The following is a 17,893-nucleotide window of genomic DNA, read 5'->3' as shown; positions in this document are numbered from 1 at the left end:
TGGGTTTTTAAAAGGTGTGTGGCACCTTCCCCTTCTTTTTCTCCTGCTCTGGCCATGTAAGACATACCCCCTTCCTCTTCGCCTTCCATCATGATTGTATATTTCCTGAGACCTCTCCAGCCATGCTTCCTGTGCAGCCTGTGAGCAAAATAAGTGTTACTGTCTTAAGCTACTGTTTTGGGATGTTTTGGAAACAGTGAAACATGATCGAAACAGGTTCTGAGAACTCGAAACTAGATGCTGCTATAATGAAACCTAAACCATGGGTATTGCTTCTGGGACTGGTTGGTGGGCAGAAGTTGGAAGGGGCTGAAAGAGATTTTTAGTAGAAGCTTGGTAGACCTTGAGGAGGCTATTGGTAGATTGTTACTGAAAACTGGAGAAAGGGATCCTTGCTATGTAGTGGCAGAAAGTTTAGCAAAATTGTCACCTACAGTGACATGGAAAATACAAATATACCTAATAAACTGGTAGATTGGGCTAAGAAAATTTCCAACCAGAATGTTGAAAATGCCAGGGAGTTTCTTTTAGTCATATATAATAAGTGTGTAGGGCGAATGAATTTTAAGAAAAGGAACCGTTACATTTTCAGGAAAATTTTAAGATAATCTATTAAAGATCCAAGATGTTACATTCAAATATAAAACTATTTCTCTTTGTCAGTCTCTCCATAGAGCAGAGGAGTCTCAAATTAAGAAAAGGTGTCAGCTCAAAGATCAAACTCAAAAGCCAAAGACCTTTTGTTTGTACCTTAGAAAGATACAAGATAATGTCTCATAAGCCCTTTGAAACAGAGTTCCTCTAAGGATCTAAGCATATGCTAGGCAGATTCTCTCAGTTAAACAGTAAGTCTTCTAATAATTTTAAGGTTATGTGGTCCCATCACAGCCTTACAGGGATCTCAGGTAGAGAATGGCTTATGTCAAAGAGATTTTTGTCTAATGGGGTATTCCCCAATAAGAATCACAGGAAGTCCCAGAATTTTAAACAGAATTGTACAATCATATTTTGCCAGCTTGAACTTAAAGGAACAGAAATAGTATTAAATGAAAAGAGGTGTAAGAACCAAGAACCTGGAGGGAAGACCCAAGAGCAGTAGGGAATCCAGGCAGTAGGACTGAGGCCTAAAAAACGACCTGCCTGTGTTTGCTGTCTGGATATCAGAGTTGCTATGAGCCAATGACTGTTATGTGCTCTCATTTTCCTCTATTTAAAACAAGAGTGTCTACAGTGGCTGTCCTATGTATATTTTACCATTGAATATTGGGTATGTAGGTTACAAATAACTTGTCTCTTAGTTTACAAGTCTTTAGATTGAGAGGATAAATACATAAGAAATCTCACTTGAAGGGCTTCATCTGTACCTGCAACTGAGCCTTCTAAGGAGAAAATGTAGGAGTGTATTTTGCATGTATATATAAATAGTCTGCAGCCTGTAAGTGGACTTCAGAATTTTAAAACATGTCTACAATTTTTAAAAACACTTTTCTTAATACAGATGAAGTCTAATTCCTATCCCCTTGAATATGGGGTGACCTTAATAACTCACTTTTTAAAAATAGAATGGGATGGAAGTGATGCTACATTAATTCCCAGGCTGGGTCTTACACAGTAATACAGTGTCATCCTGGCTCTATCTTGAAATGCTCACCCTCACACCACAGCCGCCTTGCGGTGAGGAAGTTCAGGCCACAGAAACCTCCCAGGGACCCTAGCACTCAGCCCCAGCCGAGCTCCCAGCCAAGAGCCAGCACCAACTTTGCAGACATGAGAGTGGGCCATTCTGGAAGGGCATGTGCCAGTCGGTCAAGCCTCCCCCTGCTGATACCACACAGAGCAGAGACAAGTCTTCCCAGACAAGCCCTCCTCAAATTTCAAATTTGTTTGCAAAATGAATGTTGTTACTTTAAGCCATCAAATTTGGGGTAATGTGATGCAGATCAATAGTAACAGGAATAATTTCCCTTCACATATATGCAATTTTAACTCCATCCTTACAATGCCAATCTGTAGATAAACATTTTATGATAATGAATAAAAATGTAGAGAACTAACATGTAGCTGGCATTTATTGATAAATTAATATAGGCTGGGCCCTATTCTATGTGCTTGACATGGGTTAGCTCATTTTATTCTTACAGCTCTCTGAGGAAAATACTTCTATTATCTTCATTGAATGATAAGAAAATGGAAGCCTGGAGAGATTAGGTAACTTGGCCAGGACCATACAGCCAGAGTGCCTAAGCCAGAAGTCCAGACACTCTTGTTCAGGAGTCTACGGTCAGTATTCTTTGTGCTTCTTATAACTGGGATCTTCTAACTTTAACTATTTCACTTATCATTAACACCAGACAGCGCTTTGGCTTTCAGAACTCCAGCCTTGATCTTCAGTTGACAGAGCTTCTCGTTCCTACTCGGCAGGTCACAGTCTAAATGTTGTCCATAAATATAAGATTTTCTCAGGTCAGGGGTCAGAGAACTATGGTCCATAAGCGAGTTCTGACCTGCCACCTGCTTTTGTAAATAAAGAGTTAAAAAAAAATCCCATAAAACAGCCACATTGGTTAGTTTATACTTTGCTTATGGCTCCTTTTACACTACATGGTGATTTGAACAGTTATGATAACGACCATAGGGTCCACAAAGCCTGAAATATTACTATTTGTTCCTTGTTAGAAAAGGTTTGCTGACCCCTGACTTAGATCACTGAAGATCCCTTTATGCTGAATTCGTGACATGTTATACAAAGGGTGTATATACGTTAGAGCTGTAGACAGACCTGGACTAAAATCCAGCTCCGTTACCTAACTGTTATCCTGGGAGAATCTCTTAATATCTCTGAATCTTAATAGTCTCTTTCAAAAAGAGAACGTTAAGACCTCTGTCTTAATTGATACATGCTAAGATATTGACACATAAACAAAATATTATTAATATGTTAAAAAATTTTACTAATCTTTTGTGATTAGTTCAAAATTTAGGGGACCATATAATCAGAGGCCACAAAATAAAAGATGCTTAATAATAACAACCATTTGTAACTGTTGGGGTATGTGAAGAGAAAACAGAGGCATAAACTTCTGTTAGGTGTAAGGCAGAGGTGGGATTGGTCAGTAAAACTCTGACCAATGGAGGTGAAAGTCCAGGTTGTGAATTTCCTTCTACAGTCTGGACTGTAAAAGAAAAATCCTGCGGGCAGAGATAGCTTCATAGGAAACAGTTTTCCAAAAATCAATTTCTGATTGATTAAATGTCAAGATTTGAAGAAAGAACTTCTGGTTGCTTATTGAGCTAAAGGAATAATCCTATTTTCCCCACTATAACTGAATATATTTCTTTGAGAATATGAGTAAATTTAGAATCCCAAAGGTAGAGTGATTTGACCTGATTAGAAGTATTTTTTTTTCCATTTTTGCAAATAGCAGAAGCAGCTGTCAGCAAGTTAGTTATGTTATCATTCCAACCAAAATGGTTTAATATTTTGGGGGTTGGATTTTTTAAAGTTGATTTAAATAGCTGAAATGGCCAATTGTTTTCAGGTCCTTAGGGAGGTGAGCAGTCACATTCTGGTTTCTTGGGAGAATTAGGAGAATTGTGTTTTGGAAAGGAGATTTTGGGGGCAGTTAGTCTTTTCTGTCATTCTTGCTGGGAGATCTGTCCTTCGTGCAATAGTAACGGAATCTGAGCTCCTCTGAGCTCCCAGGTGGGGCAGGTCATCTGTGTAGATATTCTTGTATATCTGGCTAAATGGGGGGTGAACCAGAATAGTGCGAGAGCCTTTGCTCTGATAAGCGAATGGTGGGCCTGTCATGCACACGGGATGTAAGATGAGCAGGGAGATGGATGCTGGGGCTTGATGAGGCAGGTGATGTGGGAAGCAGCTGAAACGCCCCGGAACTGCTGCACAGATTCTGATTTTCTTCACTTGAGTTTTTTTCTTTCCTTATTTTCACTTGTCACACACATAAAGGGCAGCGAAATGCCAGCCTGACCCAATGAAAGGCCTGGAGATATGAAACTGCAAAAGAAGATAATGATTAGGAATATGTGGAGATGACTGGAGACCCTTGATAATTGTGCTTCACTTTCCTGTTTAACCTTTTAACTAGAAAAAGGCATTCATCTAACAGACATGTTCTGCTTAAAGGAAAAAAGGAAAGAAAGAAAACGAAAGAGAAAGAAAGAAAGGCAGAAAGAAAGAAAAGAAGAAAGAAAGGAAAGAGAAGAGAAGAAAGAAAGAAAAAGAAGAAAGAGAAGGAAGGGAGGGAGGAAAGAAGGAAGGAAAAAAGAGAGAGAAAATAAGTTTCTCTCAAATCATATAGGCACATTTTTTATATTGTATCACACCAATTTATCAGTTCCTTAAGGAAATCACAGAGTGGAAATTTCCTTGGAGGTCACTTTGCCCAGATTTGTACTCATGCAGAACCCTTTTATGTAACTACCTCGGTAGGTTCATTGATTCATTCAACAATATTTCTTGAGCATGATCACTAGGTATTGATCTAGGCACAGGGCTGAACAAAAGAAATGAACATTTTTGCCTTCATGGAGACCTGCCTATATTCCAGGGCTTATGCTTGATCATTTCCAGTTATTGAGAGCTGTCAGTTTAGATGCAAGTAAATTAGTTCTTAAGTGTTCAACAAACTCTTTTGGAGCAGCATTTTAAGCACTTTACAGATACAGTAGTAACTCATTTAATGCTCACAGTAAGCCTATAAAGTAGACGCTACTGTCATCCTACCTCTTCTACAGATGAACAAATTGGGGCACAACGAACTTAAGGAATGCCTTAAGACTGCCACTGGTAAGTAACGGGTTAAATTAGACCCCCACAGTGAGGGTCTGGAGTGAGGACATGGAGTGCAGTGTTCTAGTTAAGAGTCTGCACTCTTAACCACTAGGCTACACTGCCAACATTTGTTTAGCTTATGTTCATGATTTGGCTCTATTTCTCCTGGTATTGGCATTTCTTTGTTTTGAGATGGAGTCTCGTTCTGTTGCCCAGGCTGGAGTGCATTGGGGCGATCTTGGCCCACTGCAAGCTCCGCCCCCCGGGTTCATGCCATTCTCCTGCCTCCGCCTCCTGAGTAGCTGGGACTACAGGCACCCGCCACCACGCCCGGCTAATTTTTTGTATTTTTAGTAGAGACAGGGTTTCACCACGTTAGCCAGGATGGTCTCAATCTCCTGACCTGGTGATCTGCCCGCCTTGGCCTCCCAAAGTGCTGGGATTACAGGCGTGAGCCACCGCGCCCGGCGGTATTGGCATTTCTTACTCTAAACTGATCCCAAGATCTCTTGGGATCTTCTGCTGTATACTCTAATCCCCTGAATATAACCAAACAAAGACAATTCCTTACTTTCTTGACTTACATGATTTATATAGGAGGAGATAGCACCTCTTTAAGATGCATGAACCCCACTCCCCCCATCAACTCTCCCTGCCTAAATAAAAGGGCACTTCCTGCCACATACTAGTCAATAAATGATAGATCCTTGCTATTAATATGTTTTTGGCTCAATGATTTGCAAAATTTCTCAGTTTAGCTTCCTTCCTCCAGTTTAAGCCTTTAGGATAAGGGGCCAATCAGGCATTATTGGACACATTTTCAAAATTTTTCCTGAAAGCAAATTTTAATAAATGAAAGAGAACTTCATGAGGCTGATGGGAGAGACATTGTCATCACCAACAATGGAAATGAGGGATGGGGAAGGATGCAGAAGCTGGGAACCCTGGAAAGTTCACTCACATGGGAACATCTTACTGGCTGCCTTCCATGGCCAATTAACCAATTTCTCCACACGGCATAGAGAAATAAAACAGCTCTGCCCAGGTAGCTGCCTTGCCTTGTGTCCAGAAAAACAACAACAACAACAACAACAACAACAAACCTCATTTATGTCATTTCATCGTGGAATAAGAAGTGAGAATGAGTTGGATAAAACTTTGAGTAGAGCAACAATACTTTTTATGCTTTTCTGAGTCAACTCATGGGTAAGTTTAATCCTTTGCTTGAAAGGAATTCAAAGAATGTCAGGTACCTTCTCATTTCAAATGGAATAGTCCCAAAATACCTTCTACCATCAAATCCCAATGATTTCTGGATTATCTCTCACGGCTCTTCTTCCTGTAATGGATGAAATTAATCTAGTCCACTTTCTTTACACCTGGTTTCATGAGCCTCAGCCAAGATGACTTCCCTTTTCTTAGTCAATCCTCCTACCTGCAAATTTGGCTGATGAAAAGCATAATTCCTCTTGCTTTCCCACTTCTGCTTCTCTCACTCCAAGTAAGAGGCTCTGCTCTACATAGAATCACCCTCCTTTTCCATTCATGCAAAGCCTACCTTTAAATATGTCTTTTCTTGCATGACATTTCCCAGACATGCTTCTAAACATAGTTTGCAGCTGCTCCTGTGTTCACCACTCCAGTCCTTCCCAGAGGGCCATTACCCAAACTAGGAAAACAATTGACTGGGTGAATATTTCCATGCAGAGGGGTGGGAATAGCTGTTGAAAAACCATTTTTTTTAATTTTTATTTTGAGATGGAGTCTTGCTCTGTCACCCAGGCTGGAGTGCAGTGGCATGATCTCAGCTCACTGCAACCTCGGACTCCTGAGTTCAAGTGATTCTCCTGCCTCAGCTACCCGAGTAGCTGGGACTACAGGCGCCCGTCACCACACCTGGCTAATTTTTGTATTTTTAGTAAAGACTGGGTTTCACCATGTTGACCCGGCTGGTCTTGAACTCCTGATCTCAGGTGATCCGCCCGCCTTGGCCTCCCAAAGTGCTGGGATTACAGGCGTGAGCCACCACACTTGGCCAAAAACCAGTCTTTTTATAATAGCCAAGATGTAGGTATATAGAAAGCAAAAACAACAGCTACTTCATATGGGTATTCCAAAGGCTGTTTTTGTGAGTTTGTAAAAGAGGGTGTCCTTTAAGAATTTTTCACACTACAGAGTACTTACTTTTTTTCTAATACATTTTTAGGGTGCCATACGTATCTGCAAGAAAGGTTTCTAAAACTAATCAATTTCGGATCCCTTGACACCCATTCATGAAACTTTTTTTTCCAAGATAAAGAAAAGTTGGCAAAAATAATTTGAGACATTTGCCAAGATCACTCAAAGAATTTGGCTTAGAATCTGAGTCCCTGGGACCAAACAAAAATATTAACAAGTCAGGTGGGTTTCTATTTCATCCTGGCTGGATATTTTTAAGTGCTTGCTGCTTGTTAGTCAGGGAAGAAATGGATTGTAGGTCATTAACTTTTTTTAAAAAAAAAAGAATATTTATTCTTTTGAATTTTTCCCGAATGCTTTGAATGGATTTCTGTTGCATTATTGGCTGAGTATATTCTTGTCAGGATAATCCACTTTTAGTGGCTTCATTTACATTAGCTATCACTCCAGAGAGCCATAGTAACAGGCTGCTGAATTACCCAAGAGAAATTACTCTTGAAAGTAATCATTGTGAATGAATTTTCATCACTTGGTCTCATCATTTCATGCTGTTTTGTCTCTTTCCTTTTTGCCCCTGATAAAAGATAGGCATAAAGAGGGCTTTTGTTATGATCTCATTTTCTTTAGAAAACTTGGTCTTATTAATCACAGCAGCCAGCTTACAGAGGCAACCAAAGCGTATCTGTCTGTCTGTCTCTCTCACACACACTCTGTCACACACACACATACACAGAGTTTTTGAAATGCGTTTCAATTTGTGGGGAACATAAAGACTAATTTACTTTCATCTACAATATCTCACACAAATTTGCTTTTCATGTAACTTCATTTGTACAAGGAATATGTTTAAGTACAGGGGCTTAAATACTGTACTGAATACTACTGTACTGAGTTTGTTTTACGTTACCAACACACGCGCAGCAGTTGAAATTTAAAATTCTTGGACAAAAACGTAGAATAAATAATATGTTTTTTACTTACCTGTCCATAATGTATACCTGGCTTTATGAAAGTGACATACTGCTCACACATCAACTCAGGGTAGGAGAATATAGAAATGTAAAATAATATCTTAAGAGGTAATTTGCTAAATCGTATTCTGTTGTTTTGAGAAAATAAATAAATAATCAGCTTATTTATTTCAGAGTTTAGTCTCCAGATAACACTCAATTACTAAGTTTAGAAAACAGATAATAGCACAAAGGCTGCTAGCAGAATTGTCTGCGGCAGGTCTGTAAATAGAGGAATGAAAGGAGCATTTATTGAACATCCTCAAAACAAGCCTAGGAGATGATTATTATAGTCTCCATTTTATAGATGAGGAAACTGAGGCACATAAAGTTTGATTTCCTTGCTCATGGGTCATGCAGCTAGTAAGTAAAGGAGAAACACAAGTCTGCCAGAAGCTAAGGCCTGGGTTTTCTTCCTTGGGAAAACTCAGAAATACTAAGTTGCAGAAAACAATCACAGGCTACAATGGAACTTCGCCAGCTGTACTGTGCATATGAATCCCGGGGCATCTTGTCAGTATTTATATTCTGATTCAGTGAGTCTGGGATGGGACCTGAGATTCTGCCTTTTTAACAAGCCCTCAGCAGATTCTGATGCTGCTGTTCCAGGGACCAAACTGAAGTAGCAAGATACTTAAGATTACAGTATAAAATTTTACCTTAAACCCAAATATGTTATATCCTACTCCAATTCTGTATTTTTCTGAGTTTCCTTTCTTCTCTTCTCTGATCTTTTTGTCACTTTTCTCTATTCCTGAAGAAATTAGAGCAAACCACTGAAACATAGTTTTTCTAGCATCCTTTAGCTAACTGCAATGAAATGTTAGGTCAAGTGTTATTTTTCCTTAGTTGGTAAAAAAAGAAATGTGATTTGTGCAATCTGTGGAACCTGAATGCTAAACGAGAATTCACTCTCACCCTCCTTTATTTCCTTCCTCTGATATTTCTATTTCTCAGACCTCCCTCTTTTTTTTTTTTTTACCTTCTTCCTTTTTTTTTTGGTCACACTTGTTATACTCAATCTCTGGCACTTTTACAAAAATATTTTAAACTCTGCATTATCACTTTTCCCCAGTATTTTCTCTCCTTTTATGAAATTGAGCCCTATGGCTCATTTTAATTCCTTCAGCTTTTTAGTTAGATAGCATGACGCTGTAATTCAGGCATAGTCAAAGCTGCAGACAGTAGCATAATGTTATTATACCTGAGTTAATAGCCTAGGGTGACTAGCAGTCTTAACTTGGGTTAGATATTTAAACTTTAGGAGCTTAGTTTCTCCTCTGTAAAGTAGGATAATAGTGGTATACATATTTGGGTTATTTGTGAAAAATAAATTTGACAAAAATTAATTCACATAAAGGACTTAGCATAGTGCTTTGAATGGTGTCAGCTATATCATAATTAAAGATTATTTCCCCATGGGGCTATGGGATTACCTATCTGGACAACTGAGGATGGTGGCGTGTAGCCCAGCAGTTTCCTTACATGCTGTGACCCAGCAAGCCAAGCCACCTCTGTCTTAGGCACTTCCTGGAAGCAGTGGCTTATTGGTGTTTTCAACACCCAGAGTGGATCATTTGTTAATTCCTTCCTCCTCTATTCTATACATTTCTTTTTCAGTAATAATCCTGTAATAATAGTAATAATTATGCTTTTCTTGATTTGCTCTTTAGTTTTAAAACAAATACTAGTTTTAAAAAGAAGAAAGCTGTAATTTCAGTGATGTTACTTAGTCTTGTAAAAACATTTCATGTACTTAAAATTGTGTCTAAAAAGCCAAAAATATTCCAGCATGAAGTTCACACTCTGTTTTACTATTCAAAATTTTAAGCACAAGTAAAAACTCTAAGTGGTCCCATAGAATGACAGAAGCAAGCAATTTTGGTTCAGTTATTTTGTCTACACAATCACTGTGTTATCATTCTTGATTTTGAATCTGTGATTTGAAGAAGAAACATGTGGTACCCCAAAGACTAGGGCCATGAAATACCCTAAGTATTTACCTGAGTCCTTAAGAGTCAGGGACTGTACACTCGGATGTTTCCCATAATCATTTTCATGTCGGATTCAATGTTTGTTAAGGAACAGGTAATAAAAATATGCAAACTTGAAACCATTTATATATTTAAAAGCTCAGTGGTGACCACAACAATTATTTAGAAATCAAACCAAGAAAATGTTTTTTCAGGGAAGAGTATTTGACCACTAGTATGATTTAGAATTATGATGCATGGCAATAATTATACCAAATTGCATTTCATTGACTCTATTATTTTTCAGATTCTCTACAGACAGTGCAGCCTAATATCTCCCAGACTTGTACTTCCTATGGCTCTGCACTTGGGGCCCCACTGCCTGGTAGAAATGAAGGTCAGTGTTCGAAAGTATTTAAAGAATCCTGCTAATCCCTATTTTATCCATAAATGTCATCTGTCATAAAGAAACTTTTAGCAGAAACATTTTTCACAACTTCTGAGAGGTCTTGTGGGGGGTTTTGCCATAACATGCTCTTGTTGAGCTCTTGATATCTATACATTGATGCCCTGGGTTTGTCCCAAATGATGCCTCCCATCCATTCATCAGCAGGACACTATCCCAGTTCACACACCTATGCCCCATCTCCACATATGTTTCACCAAAACCATAAATTTTGAAATAGAGTCAATACAAATGTATAACATATTGTATTAGGGCTTTTCAGACAAAAAGAACCAATAGTGTGTGTGTGTGTGTGTGTTTGTGTGTGTGTGTGTGCATGTGCATATACAGTCATGCACTACACAATGACATTTCAGTCTACAAAGGATTGCATATATGATGGTGATCCCATAAGATTATACCATATTTTTACTGTACCTTTTCTACATTTAGATATGGTAGATACATACATGCTTATCATGATGTTATACATACTTATCACGATGTTACAGGCTACACCATGTAGCCTAGACGTGTAGTAGTTTATGCTGTTTAGGTTTGTGTAATTACACTCTATGATGTTTGCACAATGATGAAATCACTTAACGATACATTTCTCAGAACCTATCTCCATTGTTAAGCAATGCATGACTGGATATGTAAATAAAATGGAAATTGACTCACACAATTATGGAGGCCAAGAAGTCTCATGATCTGCCATCTGCAAGCTGGAGAACCAGGAAAGCTGGCAGTGTAATTCAGTCCAAGTCCAAAGAACTGAGAACCAGGGAAGCCAAAGGGGTAACTCCTGGTTTAAGTCTGAAGGCCCACTCATCTCCAAGGGCAGGAGAAGATGATATACTAGATCAAGAAGAAAAGAAGCAAATTTTCCCTTCCTCTTTTTGTTTTATTCAAGCTTTCGACAGATTAGACGATGCCTGCCCTTATTGGTGAGAGCCATCTGCTTTACTAAGTTCACCAATTCAAATGCTGATCTCTTCCGAAAACACTCTTATGGACACGCCCAGAATAATGTTTTACCAGCTACCTGGTCATCCTTTAGCCTAGCCAGGTTGATGCATAAATTTAATTATCACACATATAGTCTTACCGATTAGTGACCTTTTCATTCTTTATGGTATTTAACAGTGAAGATTTGTAGATGGTCTGTCTACTTGGTTTTATAGGTTTTGATCAGCACTCAGAAGCTCAGTTTGATCACCCTAGTTTGGCCTGAGCTGAAAGTGCTGAAACAGTGAGTTCTTTGGGTCTTACTTCTAGAAACCAGGAAATGAGAGAGATAGTGACTTGGTTTCCCTTATGTTTCCCTTTTTTTCTCTTCTCAGTGGCCTTGCTAACAAGTTTACCTCCAAACTATGAGATTTCAGAAGGAAAACCAAGAGCCATCTCTGCGTATGTGAGAGCGGGCAAAGGAAATGTGCCAAGGAGAAGAAGGAAGACACACTTGGGCAATGATTATGGGAAGAAGGAAGCACAGGAGAAAATGTAAGAAATATACAGGTGAGAGAGATCAGGAGAAAGATGGGAAATGTGGGAGAGCAGCAGGAATCATAACAACAATAATGCCAATTTGGAAACGAGACCAGTGTATAAAGCATACCAATAAGGCCAACGAAGTGCCAACGATGGAAAGCCACCCTATCACGAGAAAGTAAAGTCATAGCAGATGTTTTATGAGACAGCTCAGAACACAATGACCGACCAAGATGGTGGGACAAGTGAGAGGTGGAGAAATGACCCAGACCCAGACCTTTCGGGCTCCTGAACTTGGTTCATACCTCATCTCAGAAGGAGTAGTTACCAAAAGAAATTCTCTTTGCTTTAATTATAGAAGCAGGAATATACCTGATTTTGTATGTAACAGCATATGTTTAAGATCTGAATATTTCTATAACCAAAAGCATAATGTATTAGGGTCAATCATCTGAAATTGCCAATAGGCACTCATTTTACCTATAAAAACTGTAATTTTGCATGGTTCAAACTAATAGATATGAAGATATTCTCAAGCAAACTTTTTTTCTTTTGTCTTGAAGCCCATGTGGAATATCCAAAGAGAACTTTGGCCTTGACTAAGCTTCCTACGTTCTCCTGGAGTTGGTGGTTTATGAATGTGGTGCCATCTGGGGAATTGACAACCCCTGATGTGTTCACTCTGCTCGTCTTCCAGGTGAGAGAAGGAGAAGGGGGGAAAGAAAGAGAAGTTCCAGAATTCCACAGGCTGAGGGAGATGGTAGTAACTTCTGTCTATGTTGGTTTCTGTTTATTGGTTTGCTTTTTATTTTGAACTTGTTTGACTTCAGGTTCCAGGTTTGTTTTTCTCTTTGTAGACAAGACTTTGACATTATTAGCAGGCCCATCTGTTTGCTTTTCTTAAATAGAATGTAAATTGGTTTTTGTTTTAAATTTCAGGTGCTTTTAAGTTTGACTCTGCTATTCATTTCCTAAGGTAGTTTGGGCATGGTAGTGCTGGTAAGAACAGAGAAATCTTGCTTTATAGAATCTTTTTGTTCAAATGAATGTACATTTTTAGTATTCGAAAATTATCTGTTTTAATAGGTTTGATTTTCCTGTCTATAATCTATGTTTTCTTCCTTTATTCCCTCATTCTCTCCTATCTCACGGGCCCACATTTATGCTCTGATCAAGTTTCTTTTCATATCTTTCCGCCTCACAACACACACAAGAAACCTAATACAAGCCACTCTCTGTTTCTTTCTCAAAGGAAAAGAAAAGGATTCCTATGGGATCATACTGATTTCTGTGGGCCCCCTGCATAAAAGATTGTAGTGCATTAATGACCCTCCATTGGCCAATGAATCATTATTGAGCGCCTAGTTTATGTGGAATACTGTTCATACAATATCTTGATTAATAATGGGAACAGATTTCATGAGAGACGTTGAAATACTCACGGACATAGACTATCTTGGCAGTTATGCTCTTGAGATTCTTTTATAATGGACACATATTTGGAACAGAAAAAAGCTGGAAACTTTCACAAAGGTTTGATCCAATGGCTTTTTGAACATGAATCTAACCATTGCGAAGTTTGGCATCTACTTCGTACCCCCAGCAGTGCCAGCCCGTGTAAGGTATAAAGGTAATAGACAGATGATTGTACTGGGGGTGGTGAAAGTCCTGCCTTAACAAATATTCTCTGTTTTCTCTGCCTCTGTCATACTATACAAATGTTTTCTTCTCTGGGATTATTTTAAAGATATCTTTATTCCAGGTAGTATTTTATCCCCTGGGAGACAGATCTTCTTATCTAACCACACATTAGAAAGAGCAGCTGATCTTCAGCCTGGGTGGCAGAGTAATACCCCATCTCTATAATATATATATATATAAAAGATTAGGAAGGCATGGTGGTGTACACCTGTAGTCCCAGCTATTCAGGAGGCTGAGGAGGTCCAGGAGTTCGAGGCTGCAGCAAGCTACGACTGTGCCATTGCACTCCAGTCTGGGTGACAGAGAGAGATCCTGTCTCCAAAAAAAAAGGAGGAGAAGAAAGAGCAGCTGATCCTATCTTCACATGGCAGGAAACAAGGTCATGAGCAGTGGCCACACAGGACTGTTTTATTTTGACGTAATGGAAGTGGCATGGGAAAATGTGAAAAGAAAGGTCACGCTGAATAGCTCTAGGGAAGAAAAAGAATGTTGGGCATTTCAACAAACAGCATTACAGAAAAGAAGAAGCAGATGCCAAAGAGGGGAACTGAAGAAATGTCAGTGATAAATTCACCATTGCTGTAAATTAGTATTTGCCCAACCTGACTAGGGAAGTTCCAGTGAGCAGTGGAACAACTTGACGTGGAGCCTGGGAAACTTTGAGCAGCCATCTAGACGGGCAGACGTAGGGTGACCAGTTCATTCAGGTTTTCATGGAACACTAATTTAGTTTTTATTTTATTTTTAAATTTATTATCTTTTTTAAATGGACAAATAAAAATTCTACATATTTATGGGGTACATAGTGATGTGTTGATACGTATAATGTAGAGTGATCAGATCAGGATAACCACCATATCCATCATGTCATACATTATCATTTTTTTGTGTGTGTTGGGAACATTCAATATCCTCCTTCTAGCTATTTGAGACTGATTAACGTATTATTAACTATAGGCATCCTATAGTGCTACAAGATGCTGGAATTAATTCCCCCTATCTAACTGTAATTTTGTTTTTGTATCTGTTAACAAATTTTTCCCTCTCCCCTCCTTCTCCCTACCTTTTCTAGTCTCCAGCATCCTCTGTTCTACTTTTTACTTCTATGAGATCAAGGTTTTTTTAGCTTCCACATATGAATGAGAATATGTGGGGTTTAACTTGCTGTTCCTGGCTAATTTCACTTAATATTAACGTCCTCCGGTCCCATCTATGTTGCCATGAATGACATGATTTTATTCTTTTTTTTAAGGAAGGCCTATTTTTAAATTTTTTTAGAGACCACGTCTTATTATGTTGCCCAGGCTGGTCTCAAACTTCTGGCCTCAAGAGATCCTCCCACCTCAGCCTCCCAAGGAGCTGGGATGACAGGCACTTACCACTGCTTTGGCTAATTCTTTTTTATAGCTGATAAGTATTTCATGGTGTACATATGCCACATTTTCTTTGTCCATTCATCCAGTCTCCTAGGTTGAGTCCACATCTTGGCTATTGAGAATAGTGCCGCAATAAACATGGGAGTGCAGATTCTCTTTTATATACTGGTTTCCTTTCCTTTGGGTAAATTCCCAGTGGTTGGGTTGCTGAATCATATGGTAGTTCTATTTGTTTTCCATATGGCTATGTTATTTCCTGGTTTTGACACCAAATATCCCACATTTCAGAAATCTCCTCAGTCCTAGGCTCACTGGGGTGGTTCATCACTCTAGCTCATACCTCCCAGATACTGAGAATACCATCATCTTGTTCAAACCTGCATAAGGTTATCATTACTACAGGTTAGGTCATATCGTGTACATTAAGGTTCTTTGGAGAAACAGAACCAAAAGGAAAGCTATAGATAAATAAGCACAGATTTATTATGGGAATTGACTTATATGATTATGGGGGCAGAAGGTTTCATGATTTGCTGTCCCTATGCTAGAGAACAAGGGAAGCTGGTAGTGTATTTTAGCTTGAGTCTTAAGGCCCAAGAACCAAGGAAGCTGATGGTGTAACTTACAATCTGGGGCCAAAGACCTGAAACCAGAGGTGGCCACCGGTGTCAGTCCTTGGGACCAAAGGCCCAGGAATCCAAACCTCTCATGTCTGAGGGTAGGAAAGGATGGATGTCCCAGCTTAAGACGAGAAACGGAATTCACCCTTCTTTTGCCTTTTTTGTTCTATCCAGGCACTCAACAGATTAAACAATGTGCACCCACATTGGTGAGGACCATCTGCTTTACTCAGTCTACTGACTCAAGTGTTGATCTCTTCCAAAAACACCCTCACAGACGCACCCAGAAATAGTGCTTTACAAGCTTTCTGGGTGTCCCATAGATTGGTTGGGTCCACACATAAAGTTAGCCATCACAGTGTGGTTCAAACTCCTATCTTTTATTTCTTCCTGCATTTCCCTGAGTGTCCGGACCATCCTCATAAGAGGTTATACTGTCTTTTGTCTTTTAGTAGCATCAGCCTTTCCTCCCTGGCCCTCCCTTCTCCTTGTCATTGTTTTCATTTTTAATTTTAGAAACTGATTCATTCTAGGAACATCACCTCCTAAAGTTGTTGTTTGGCGCTATGTGAGAAGATTCTCTGAGGGCTGTAATAGGGGTTGTGAAGCTGAGAGATTTCAGACGTGTCGTTCTCACCAGAATTCAACAGTGGCTATCTATTTCCACATGGAGATAAGTGCAAAGTGTGGTAGTGACTTCAGCAATGTTGGGCTGTTGGTCCTATGAGATAAGCACTTACTGATTTTTTCACAGGAGGCCTGGCATATTCCAATAGGCACCACACATATAAAATGCACACATGCCCTGGTCCTGACCAGCCTTTGTTTGGTCTATAGTTTATGGAAATATATTAAACCATGGTTATGTTATACATCCTGTACAATGGTGATGATCAGTGGCAATACCACAAAATCATTTATAAAATTCATAACTATGTAATCCATAAATTATGTTATAAAATCTATAAATATTTGAGAATATTGTCAAAAAGTTTTAGAACCAGATAAAATAATTCACTAAGAAAGCCATCTAAGTGAGGCTGGATTCAGTGACTCACATCTGTAATACCCAGCACTTTGGGAAGCAGAGGCGAGAGGATCACTTGAGGCCAGGGGCCAGGGGTTTGAGGCTAGCCTGGGTAACACAGCAAAACCCTGTCTCAAAAAAGAAAGAAGAAAAGAAAAATCTCATCTAGGTAAAATCAAGCACATTGTATTGACTGAAGATATTTGTATCAAAGTTTCATCCCATGGTAATTCTTTGTTACAGAATCGTCAAGTACTAATGTCCTTAGCAAGGAAAACAATGACAATGTGCATAAATTAGGATTTTTTTCATAAGTCAACTTTTCATTAACCTTATTAACAGTGGAGAGAAGATGCATTGTTTTGTTTTGTTATAAGCTGAATCATAGTTAAAACAAAAGTTGTCAAAATGTGGTACAAAACACATTCAGTTAAAAATGCATCCAGTGTTTAGAAACACATTTACTATTGAATGTAGATAATTGAAACATAAAAAAATTAATATGAAGATGTTAGATTAGAAACATCTAATGCCAGAAGGTTTTGATGTATCAGAATATTATTGGGGTTTCTTAGCAGGTCACTGTTTTATTCAAATATTGGAATAGTAAGAATCTTAATAACTAAAAGTTTCTGCTTTCTGTACCAAGTTTTTGAGATAACTGCTCATTTAAATCATCCAGCAATCATACGAGGTAGATACTACCATAATTCCCTCACATTTACATCTAGAAATGTAGGTGGTACATATATGAGTATATATTATGTGGCTGGCATACAAAAACACATCTAATAATTAACTAATGATAACATTTTACCATTAATGGTATTGTTACTGTCTTAGTGACTTTCCAAAATGAGATAGAACCCTGCTCTCATTTTTAGCCAGATACACTAATTTTCTGCTTTATTTTTTATTCTGTAATATATGAGTTTCTGAATGCTGGAGGAAATTTATCTTAAAAAAGTTCATAAGAAACCTGAATGTGTTGAGAAATCAATTTAAATCTTCCTGTGCTAATACAGATACCTTGAAATTTTTAGGGACCCCAAGGAAACAAAATAATCTGTTCATGATTTTTACACACTTTTTGTAGTTAGAGTGACCACAATGAGAGCCCAGTAGACTGGGGAAGAGTCCATTTCTATTCATGCTCTCCTGCTAGAAATGTCTTTCCTGGTAAAGTTCATGAAAAAGTTGCCTGAATATCTCTATAAGTGTATCATCAGGAGGTTTACATAAAGACGAGATACACACAGCTCTAAAGACAGCTT

General features: G+C 38.7%; 1 protein-coding gene and 1 long non-coding RNA gene across 2 annotated transcripts; one reads left to right on the top strand and one right to left on the bottom strand.

The window, feature by feature from the left end:
• Positions 1-2,047: 2,047 nt before the first annotated feature.
• LOC116479687 (uncharacterized) lies at positions 2,048-11,390 on the bottom strand. Its single transcript, XR_004251036.1, has 3 exons — positions 11,086-11,390; positions 6,980-7,547; positions 2,048-4,018 (listed from the first exon to the last, which is right to left on the bottom strand). It is a non-coding gene; the product is annotated as an uncharacterized LOC116479687 (long non-coding RNA).
• On the top strand, positions 4,757-12,833 carry LOC116479686 (putative uncharacterized protein CLLU1-AS1). Its single transcript, XM_032171680.1, has 4 exons — positions 4,757-4,810; positions 10,264-10,353; positions 11,748-11,922; positions 12,459-12,833. The coding sequence occupies exons 1-3, from the start codon at positions 4,759-4,761 to the stop codon at positions 11,909-11,911; spliced, it is 306 nt and encodes a 101-aa protein (XP_032027571.1). The 5' UTR covers positions 4,757-4,758; the 3' UTR covers positions 11,912-11,922; positions 12,459-12,833.
• The last annotated feature ends 5,060 nt before the right edge of the window (positions 12,834-17,893 follow it).

This window comes from Hylobates moloch, unplaced genomic scaffold (assembly GCF_009828535.3).
Source record: "Hylobates moloch isolate HMO894 unplaced genomic scaffold, HMol_V3 SCAFFOLD_12, whole genome shotgun sequence".
NCBI classification, from domain to species: Eukaryota; Metazoa; Chordata; class Mammalia; order Primates; family Hylobatidae; genus Hylobates; species Hylobates moloch.
The sequence above is the reverse complement of the archived record's forward strand: the minus strand, read 5'-3'. Positions and strand labels throughout refer to the sequence as shown.

Coding starts and splice junctions, on each gene's coding strand:
- LOC116479686 (XM_032171680.1), top strand. CDS start 4,759: ATGAACAAATTGGGGCACAACGAACTTAAGGAATGCCTTAAGACTGCC. Junction 4,811..10,263: donor ATGCCTTAAGACTGCCACTG/GTAAGTAACGGG, acceptor ATTATTTTTCAG/ATTCTCTACAGACAGTGCAG. Junction 10,354..11,747: donor ACTGCCTGGTAGAAATGAAG/GTCAGTGTTCGA, acceptor TTCTCTTCTCAG/TGGCCTTGCTAACAAGTTTA.